We start from the raw sequence: 9,940 nt of genomic DNA on the forward strand, positions 1-9,940 counted from the left end.
AAACAAAGCGCTCGGTGTTTCTTCGGTCCGCGGCGGCTCCGGGTCGCAGCGCCACAGCGCCACAGCGCCCCCCGCCGGACCGGACATGAACCGCTCCTGTCCGAGGAATGTGTTTTTCTTTTGTTTACGACGATAATGTGAACGTGAAATAAATAAATAAATATAAATATGATTATTGTTTCCCTCTTGGCACAAACTCCAAATAAAAAAACAAATCAATCAGTCCTGAACCCTGTGGTTTTATACACCACAAAACTGATCTAAGACTCAAGGTTTAGTCCTGGTTTAGTCCTGATTGTAGTTTTTGTTAAGTCCTGGTTTAGTCCTGGTTTAGACCTGGTTTAGTCCTGGTTTAGACCTGGTTTAGTCCTGGTTTAGACCTGGTTTAGTCCTGGTTTAGACCTGGTTTAGACCTGGTTTAGTCCTGGTTTAGACCTGGTTTAGACCTGATTTAGTACTGGTTTAGTCCTGGTTTAGATCTGGTTTTAGTCCTGGTTTAGACCTGGTTTAGTCCTGTTTTAATCCTGTTTTAGTCCTGGTTTAGACCTGGTTTAGTCCTGGTTTAGTCCTGTTTTAGTCCTGGTTCAGTCCTGGTTTAGACCTGGTTTAGACCTGATTTAGTACTGGTTTAGACCTGGTTTAATCCTCATTTAGTTGTGTTTTAGACCTGGTTTAGTCCTGGTTTAGTCCTGTTTTAGTCCTGGTTTAGTCCTGTTTTAGTCCTGGTCTAGTTCTGGTTTAGACCTGGTTTAGTCCTGTTTTAGTCCTGTTTTAGTCCTGGTTTAGACCTGGTTTAGTCCTGGTTTAGTCCTGTTTAGACCTGGTTTAGTCCTGGTTTAGACCTGGTTTAGTCCTGGTTTAGCCCTGTTTTAGTCCTGGTCTAGTCCTGGTTTAGACCTGGTTTAGTTCTGGTTTAGTTCTGGTTTAGTCCTGGTTCAGTCCTGGTTTAGTCCTGGTTTAGACCTGGTTTAGTCCTGGTTTAGCCCTGTTTTAGTCCTGGTCTAGTCCTGGTTTAGACCTGGTTTAGTTCTGGTTTAGTTCTGGTTTAGTCCTGGTTCAGTCCTGGTTCAGTCCTGGTTTAGTCCTGGTTTAGTCCTGGTTTAGTCCTGTTTTAGTCCTGGTCTAGTCCTGGTTTAGACCTGGTTTAGTTCTGGTTTAGTTCTGGTTTAGTCCTGGTTCAGTCCTGGTTCAGTCCTGGTTTAGTCCTGGTTTAGACCTGGTTTAGTCCTGGTTTAGCCCTGTTTTAGTCCTGGTCTAGTTCTGGTTTAGACCTGGTTTAGTCCTGGTTTAGTCCTGTTTTAGTCCTGGTCTAGTTCTGGTTTAGACCTGGTTTAGTCCTGTTTTAGTCCTGTTTTAGTTCTGGTTTAGACCTGGTTTAGTCCTGTTTTAGTCCTGGTCTAGTTCTGGTTTAGACCTGGTTTAGTTCTGGTTTAGTTCTGGTTTAGTTCTGGTTTAGTTTAGTCCAGAGGTGCCATTGAAGAAAACGGTTGTTTTTTATTTTTTTTAATTTTTTTTTTTATATTGAAAAACAGATGAAGTATCGACACACAGACTGAGGTTTTTCTTCTGCCGCAGTTTTCACTTTGACTTTGAGTTTAATACGACTTCAGTCTCGTGTTATTTTAACTTTCTTCTCATAAAATTACGTCTTTAATGTTGAAATGTTACGTCTTTATTCTCGTAGCTCCAGCATCATTTATTTGTTTCATCTGAGTCTTATTTTCTGTTGTTCTTCAGACTTGGACTAAAGCTGCTTTATTTTATTTTAGAGATGTTTTTTTTTTAACCCTCCCGTTCTCCTTGGGGTCACACTGACCTGAAAAAACATTTATTTTTCCTTCTCGCTCTCTGGGAAAGAAAATAAATGTTTCTTGAGGTCAGTGTGGCCCCGAGGAGAACGGGAGGGTTTTATGACTGATGATGGGTTTTGTTCGACAGCTTCACTTTTTTATTGTTTCATCTGAACATAAAAACTGTTCCGTGTCTGAACTCGACACGACCGTGACATTTACTGATTTTTATAAAGAATAAACAGTGTTGGGGAGTAACAGATTACATGTACCGGAGTAATCAGAGTACAAATGATGAGTAACTGTATTCAGTTACAGTTACTGTTTCAGTGAGTGGTAATTGGATTACAGTTACTTTGTTGACATAAATGGATTAAACAGAGGGATTTTCCTGTTTTCACATTTTGGGCTAAACCAGAACTAAACCAGGTCTAAACCAGGTCTAAACCAGGTCTAAACCAGGTCTAAACCAGGACTAAACCAGGTCTAAAACCAGGTCTAAACCAGGACTAAACCAGGTCTAAACCAGGACTAAACCAGGTCTAAAACCAGGTTTACTAAAACACACTAAGGCCCCGTTCACACTAGTGTGTATGTGAGTGATGTTGTTGTGTACAGGGTTCGTTCACACTAGTGTGTATGTGAGTGGTGTTGTTGTGTGTACAGGGTTCGTTCACATTAGTGTGTATGTGAGTGGTGTTGTGTGTGTACAGGGTTCGTTCACACTAGTGTGTATGTGAGTGATGTTGTTGTGTGTACAGGGTTCGTTCACACTAGTGTGTATGTGAGTGGTGTTGTTGTGTGTACAGGGTTCGTTCACATTAATCTGGTGTTAAACGTCTCCAGAGTCTGAACGATCTGGAGCCTCCAGCTCCACGAGTTCATGTTGGTCCAGATGTGACGGGGACTGTGGGACTCCTGAAAACTCTGATACTCTGATGTGTGTCTGTCACCGACAAGTGCTGTATTTTCTGCACTAAAATGAGTTTGACCCTCCTGATCTAAACGATCTGCACGACAGAAACACAGAACAGACTCACCATCAGCAGAACACCCCTCTGACACAGAGAGAACACCCCTCTGTCGCAGAGAGAACACCCCTCTGTCGCAGAGAGAGAACACCCCTCTGACACACAGAGAGAGAACACCCCTCTGTCGCAGAGAGAACACCCCTCTGACACAGAGAGAACACCCCTCTGTCGCAGAGAGAACACCCTCTGACACAGAGAGAACACCCCTCTGACACAGAGAGAACACCCCTCTGTCACAGAGAGAACACCCCTCTGTCGCACAGAGAGAACACCCCTCTGTCACACAGAGAGAACACCCCTCTGTCTCTGTCACAGAGAGAGAACACCCCTCTGACACAGAGAGAACACACACCCCCTCTGTCGCAGAGAGAACACCCCTCTGACACAGAGAGAACACCCCTCTGTCACAGAGAGAACACCCCTCTGACACAGAGAGAACACCCCTCTGACACAGAGAGAACACCCCTCTGACACAGAGAGAACACCCCTCTGTCACACAGAGAGAACACCCCTCTGACACAGAGAGAACACCCCTCTGTCACTCTGTCACAGAGAGAACACCCCTCTGACACAGAGAGAACACCCCTCTGTCACAGAGAGAACACCCCTCTCTGTCACAGAGAGAACACCCCTCTGACACAGAGAGAACACCCCTCTGACACAGGGAGAACACTCATATTCCACTGAATCACTGTGTACTTTAGTCCAACACAAACTGAACCACATCAGACACAAGAAACAACTGTTTTTATCACACACATTAGTTTATGCAAATGAGTCATGTGATTTAACGTTTAGTTTGTGTAAAACAGAAACAAATGTGTCAGAGTCTGTGGAGAGAAAAGAAGCACAGACACAGAAACGACGAGTGTGACACAGGTCACTTCTGATACGATGATTCTGTGATTCGTTTCAGTATAAACGTGACTTCAGTTTAAAAGTTGAACTGAAACAAGAAGCGACAAAAAACTGAGCAGGTTTGAGGTTTGATCACAGCTTCAGTTTCATTTCTGTAAGTTTCTGGACTGGTCACATTTGTCACTACTTAAAGAGGAGGATTTATTCTGTGGGCATTAAAATATAAATGATCTTTACGTTTCTGAGGAATTCTCACAGATTTAAATCAACATGTTCCTTTTATTTTAAAATTTCTAAAACATATTCACATTTCAATTTCAAACCATTTCACTTTCATTTTTAAAGCTCTGAGTCTCCCCTCCCTGTGCTCCCTGTGCTGAGTCCCTCCCCCTTCAGAGCAGAGTCCCATCACTGCATTCTAGATATCAAATCCTGGATGGCAGAAAACTTTCTCCAGCTTAACCAGGACAAAACTGAGGTTTTAGTCATTGGTCCTGAGGCCCAGAGAGAGAAACTTTTACCCAAACTACAAACACAGTCTTTTAACCTTCTCCACAAGTGAAAAACCTGGGCGTCATTATTGACTCTGAGCTGACTTTTATCCCACACATTAAGAACATTACAAAAATTGGTTTCTATCACTTAAAAAACATAGCCAGAGTCCACCCCATTCTCTCTCTGGCCAACACAGAGACGCTGATGCTTTTATCACCAGTCGAATAGACGACTGTAATGCCCTGCTCTCTGGTCTTCCCAAAAAGAGTATTTCAGGTTTACAATTACTACAAAATTCAGCAGCACGTGTCCTGACGAGGACCAGAGGGCGGGACCACATTACACCGGTTTTAAAATCACTGCATTGGCTCCCTGTGTGTTTCAGGATTTTAAAGTTCTTTTACTGGTTTTTAAATGTCTTAATGGTCTTGGGCCTTCTTATCTTTCAGAACTGCTTTTACCCTACGAACCCTCGCGGACCCTGCGCTCCTCCGGCAGCAGCTCCTGGTCATTCCCAAAGTCAGGACACACACTCACGGAGAGGCGTCTTTTCAGTACTGTGGCCCTCGTCTATGGAACTGCAGCCGGAGGAGCTCAGGGCTGCAGAGAACGTTCATGTTTTTAAGAGTAGGCTCAAGACCCACCTTTTTAGCTTAGCTTTTGAATGAAATATCATATTTTTTACTTGTTTCTACTATACACATTTTAATTTATATTTATTTATTTTAGACTTATTTTTTAGGATTTCCAGTGTTTCCTCTGTAGGAGCCTCTGCATCAGGAGCAGAGGTCGGCTGTAGCTGTCAGGTTCTGTCCCGTGGGCTCCTGGTGGAGAGTTGGAGCTTGGGCTTCATCTCTCCCCTGGCTCCTGTGGTGGTTCCTGGTGGTGGTGGACGTCTCTCTGCTCCTGGTGTAGACGGCTCCTCTGATGATGCTTTCTCAACTGGTTCGCCTGTATTCAGCCTCACATTTTACTATGTGTCGTTTTATGTATTTTAGCAGGTTAATGTGTGTGTGTGTGTGTGTGTGTGGGTGGGTGGGTGTGTGTGTCGGGGGGGGTGTGTTTGGGTGTCTGTGATGTTTGGTTGTGTCAAGTCGGGCAGCTGTGGGGGTTGGGTTGGTGGGTGGGTGGAAATGTGGGATTGTTTTTAATCTGTGTAAAGCACTTTGTGTTACATTTTTGTATGAAAAGTGCTTTATAAATAAAGTTTGATTGATTGATTGATCACATCACGTCAGGTTTGTCCATCTGTCGCGTCACGTTTTTGTGTTTTTACGGAGAAGTGTCATGGGCGGGGCCTCGTACAGACTCGTACTGTTCACCGTAACGAGGGTTTGAAGTTTGAAAAGGTCCTGAGAGAGATCACTAGATGAACAGTGTTGGGAAGTTTACTTTTAAAATGTAATCCCCTACAGATTACAGATTACACACACCAAAATGTAGTTTGTAACAGAATCCATTAAATTACTTAAAGTGAGTAATGTAATCTGATTACTTTGGATTACTTGATTTGTTGTAGAGAAACAAAGACGAGGAAATCTTCACATAAGAAGTTTTGTCTGATAAAAGAAAATAAAAAGTCCAAACTTTACTGAACCAAATTAAAAATATTATTGATAGAAGAAGAAGAGACACGTCCACACAGCAGGATTTAGTCCTGGTTTAGACCTGTTTTAGTCCTGGTTTAGACCTGGTTTAGACCTGGTTTAGACCTGGTTTTAGACCTGTTAAATCCTGGTTTAGACCTGGTTTAGATCTGGTTTTAGACCTGGTTGAGATCTGGTTTAGATCTGGTTTTAGTCCTGGTTTTAGACCTGATTTTAGACCTGGTTTAGATCTGGTTTTAGACCTGGTTTAGTCCTGGTTTAGACCTGGTTTAGACCTGGTTTAGACCTGGTTTAGATCTGGTTTTAGACCTGGTTTTAGACCTGGTTTAGACCTGGTTTAGACCTGGTTTAGATCTGGTTTAGATCTGGTTTAGATCTGGTTTTAGACCTGGTTTTAGACCTGGTTTAGACCTGGTTTAGACCTGGTTTAGATCTGGTTTAGATCTGGTTTTAGACCTGGTTTTAGACCTGGTTTAGACCTGGTTTAGATCTGGTTTTAGATCTGGTTTAGTTTCTGGCAATGACAAAATTACTGGGGGGGGGGGGTCTAGCCCAAAATGTGAAAACAGGAAAATACCGACTTGTAATCCATTTATTTCAACAAAGTAACTGTAATCCAATTACCACTCAGTTACTCATCATTTGTACTCTGATTACTCTGGTACATGTAATCTGTTTCTCCCCGACACTGGAGATGACTCAAACATGCACGGACGACTCTCAGACCCCTTCAGGCAGGTTTTTGAGGAGGAAAGCTAAAAAATATTTAAAAACAACAAACAAAAACGACTTAACGACAAAATCCACCGTCTTTAAGTAGTGATCGGGACGAATTTTTCTGTCCGAGTCTGACACAATTAATTAAAATCACAATATTTCCACAGAGTTAATGACACTCGGGGGAGACTGTCTGTGTTCCTCTAACTCGAGTGTCTGAAGTCGTCGTGCAGGTCGTGCGGGTCGTGTTGGTCGTGCGGATCGTGCGGGTCGCGCTGGGCGTCGCTCGGGTTTCCGCGCTCGCCCGCGAACGCGCCGGTGTGAGTCTGCACGTGCCGCTGCAGGTGTTCGTTCCTCGTGAAGCCCTTGTCGCAGAACGGACAGCTGAAAGGTCGGCTCCCCGTGTGCAGCTTCCGGTGTCTGATGAGCGGCGGGTGAGTGGAGAACCGAGCCCCGCACACCGAACAGCTGAAAGGTTTCTCCCCCGAGTGCAGGGCCATGTGCGCCTGGAGATTCCCCTTCTGCGAGAACGTTTTGCTGCAGACGGAGCACCTGAAGGGTCGGTCGCCAGTGTGCACGGCCATGTGGTACTGCATCGAGCCCTTCCGAGTAAATCTCTTCCCGCAAACCGTGCAGCCGTAAGGTTTCTCCCCCGTGTGGACGACCAAGTGTCTCTTCAAGTCTTTAGAATTCCCGAAAACTTTTTTGCAGACGTCGCACTGCTTCTGCGTGCGGCCGCCCTGAGCTCGCGCGGTGCCTCCTGCGCCGTCAAACGCGCTCACGCAGACGGCTTCTTTCTCCTCGTAAAACGGATCGGGCTCCAGGTCCTCGTCCGCCGCAGGTTGCCACGTCTGAGCTTCTTCTCCGGGGTCGTTCTCGGACTCCACGGAGCGCTCCCCGTGTTCTTCCTCTAAATATTCCCGCGTCTCAAAGTTCGGTTCGGTTTTTCCGTAATCCAAGTTGTGGTTGAAGTTTTGGAGCTGATCTGTTTCCCACTGGACTCCTGCTTCGGCCGCTTCAGCTTCGTCCTCTTCTGGGTTTTCCTGCTTCAGTTTGAGGCTCTGCTCTTCCTCCTCCTTCTCCTCGTCAGCGTTTTCCTCTGAAACACAAAACACAGAAATGTCAGACACAAAGAAATGTGGAACAACGACCGGATCTATTCTGTAAAAAAGACTTTCAAATCTTTTCAGTCTGTGTGTCGTTCGTTCATTTGTTTTTCAAAATAAAACCAAAAATAAGAAAATGAAAAAACAACAGTTTTCTTCATTATTTGTCTCCAAAACCAAAATGAAAAAACGGATTTAAAAAAAACAGATAATGATTCGTTTCCCGTTTACGTGACTGCGACGCCGGAGTTTTGCACCACGTACGGACTGAACCAGGTCGGGACCAGACCGGGACCAGACGGGGACCAGGCCGGGACTGAGACCAGACCGGGACTGAGACCGAAACCAGACCGGGACCAGACCGAGACTGAGACCGAGACCAGACCGGGACCAGACCAGGACCAGACGGGGACCAGACCGGGACCAGGCCGGGACTGAGACCGGGACCGAGACCAGACAGGGACCAGGTCGGGACCAGACTGGGACTGAGACCAAGACCAGACCGGGACCAGACCGAGACTGAGACCAAGCCCAGACCGGGACCAGACCAGGACCAGACCAGGACCAGACAGAGACTGAGACCGGGACTGAGACCGGGACTGAGACCGGGACTGAGACCAGACCAGACCAGGACCAGATCGAAGGCTCAGAGCCCACAGCAGGGCTGGGGCTTGAAGCTGAGGCTTGGAGTCCGGTCTGGTCCCAGTCTGGTCCCAGTCTGGTCTGGTCCCAGTCTGGTCTGGTCCAGTCTGGTCTGGTCCCAGTCTGGTCTGGTCCCAGTCTGGTCTGGTCCTGGTCTTAGTCCCGGTCTGGTCCTGGACCTGGATCAGTCCTGGTTCAGTCCGACATCTCAGTCACTGGAGTCACGTAAACAGGAAACGGTCGTTATCTGTTTTTTCCATTTTTCATTTAAACACAAAATCGAAAACTGAAAAAACGAATCATTATCTGTTTTTTTATCTTTTTTTTTTTCATTTTAGTTTTGGAGACAAATAATGAAGAAAACAGTTGTTTTTTCATTTTCTTATTTTTGGTTTTATTTTGAAAAACAAATGAACGACACACAGATTCTTTTCTTCGTGTGATTGAACTTTCTTCTCGTCGACCCTCTGAAGTTGTGTTTCATGATTCGTGCATTTTTGAGTCAGTTTTATTCCCCTGGATTTTCCTGGAGCGTAACATCCTGAAGCCAGGTCTAAACAAGGTCTAAAACCAGGTCTAAAACCAGGTCTAAAACCAGGTCTAAAACCAGGTCTAAAACCAGGTCTAAAACCAGGTCTAAAACCAGGTCTAGAACAAAAACTAGGTCTAAAACCAGGTCTAAACCAAGACTAAACCTCGTCTAAACCGGGACTAAACTAGGACTAAATCGGGACTAAACTAGGACCAGTCTAGGTCTAAACCAGGTCTAAACCAGGTCTAAACCAGGTCTAAACCAGGTCTAAACCAGGTCTAAACCAGGTTTATGTTCAGTCTGAGAGAAGATCTCGTGCAGTTTGAATGAAACAAAACAAAACTTCAGGTCTGTGCGCGAGGAGGAAACATCAGAATAACGTGAAAGAAGAAAAGTTACACAGCGCAGCTTTAAATTCCTCACCTGCCCCGCGCCCCCGACCCCGCAGAGCCGAGTCCAGGAGCCGCTGGTTCCTTTGGTTCCTCTGGTTCCTCTGGTTCTCCTCTCTGGAGCGGCGCAGTTCTTCTTCATATTCCGCTATCGTCGTCTCCAGCAGAGCACAGATCTCGTCCGCGGCCGCAGAGAGTCTCTCCGTGACCAGAGCTCTGAGTCTGCGCCTCTTCTCACACATTTTACAACAAAACTCCACTCGCTTTTAGCTTTGGTTGTTTAGCTTTAGCTCGGAGCTGCCGGGGCGGACGCGGGAGGAGAGGATCCGCTCGGAGCCGCTGCGGCCCGCGGGTTCTTCTGGAGCAGCGGCGGAACGACACACGCGGACACGACAAGATGCAACAAAAACAGAGCGGAAAATATCTGCAAAACCTGCGAAACCTGCACAATCTGCAAACACTGAAACACTGAAACACCGCCCCGCACAGTCACGTGTCCACGGAGCCGCTGCGCCCCCGCGTGGACGGAGCAGGAACAGCGGCTGGAGGATAAACTCACGTAAAGAAGATGTTTACTCCCCTAAATAACTTCAAAGTTTCTGTTTTGTAAAGACAAAAGTATAACAAGCAGGGCTCCCAAAATTTGACAACTAGTTGCAGAGGCGGCGCGACCATTAGGTAAAAGTAAACGGCTGCTTGGCGCCCCCAAACCTGGAGGGGCCCCCAACCTATTTCCCTAATGCCCGAGGCCTCAGAGCAATTAGTTTTTCTCT

The 9,940-nt window shown here is 46.0% G+C and overlaps 2 protein-coding genes across 2 annotated transcripts in view; both read right to left on the reverse strand.

Annotated features, from left to right (window-relative positions):
- The window catches only part of LOC110168543 (zinc finger and SCAN domain-containing protein 5C-like), a 4,214-nt gene extending 4,195 nt beyond the window's left edge, over nucleotides 1-19 (reverse strand). Inside the window, exon 1 of the mRNA XM_020933978.2 lies at nucleotides 1-19. This exon is cut by the window's left edge and continues 359 nt beyond it. The gene's annotated coding sequence lies outside the window, so the exon portion shown is untranslated.
- Nucleotides 20-6,325: 6,306 nt separating this feature from the next.
- On the reverse strand, nucleotides 6,326-9,646 carry LOC110168555 (zinc finger protein 665-like). Its single transcript, XM_020933991.2, has 2 exons — nucleotides 9,202-9,646; nucleotides 6,326-7,597 (listed from the first exon to the last, which is right to left on the reverse strand). The coding sequence occupies exons 1-2, from the start codon at nucleotides 9,407-9,409 to the stop codon at nucleotides 6,702-6,704; spliced, it is 1,104 nt and encodes a 367-aa protein (XP_020789650.2). The 5' UTR covers nucleotides 9,410-9,646; the 3' UTR covers nucleotides 6,326-6,701.
- Between the last annotated feature and the right edge of the window lie 294 nt (nucleotides 9,647-9,940).

Source organism: Boleophthalmus pectinirostris, unplaced genomic scaffold, assembly GCF_026225935.1.
Source record: "Boleophthalmus pectinirostris isolate CB_2022bp ecotype Guang Dong unplaced genomic scaffold, ASM2622593v1 HiC_scaffold_7, whole genome shotgun sequence".
In the NCBI taxonomy this organism is placed as follows: Eukaryota; Metazoa; Chordata; class Actinopteri; order Gobiiformes; family Gobiidae; genus Boleophthalmus; species Boleophthalmus pectinirostris.

Bases quoted from the DNA above. Each gene is read 5' to 3' on its own strand.
- LOC110168555 (XM_020933991.2), bottom strand. From the start codon at position 9,409: ATGTGTGAGAAGAGGCGCAGACTCAGAGCTCTGGTCACGGAGAGACTC. The intron at 7,598-9,201 runs GTGAGGAATTTA...TTTGTGTTTCAG, and splicing joins GGGTCGGGGGCGCGGGGCAG to AGGAAAACGCTGACGAGGAG.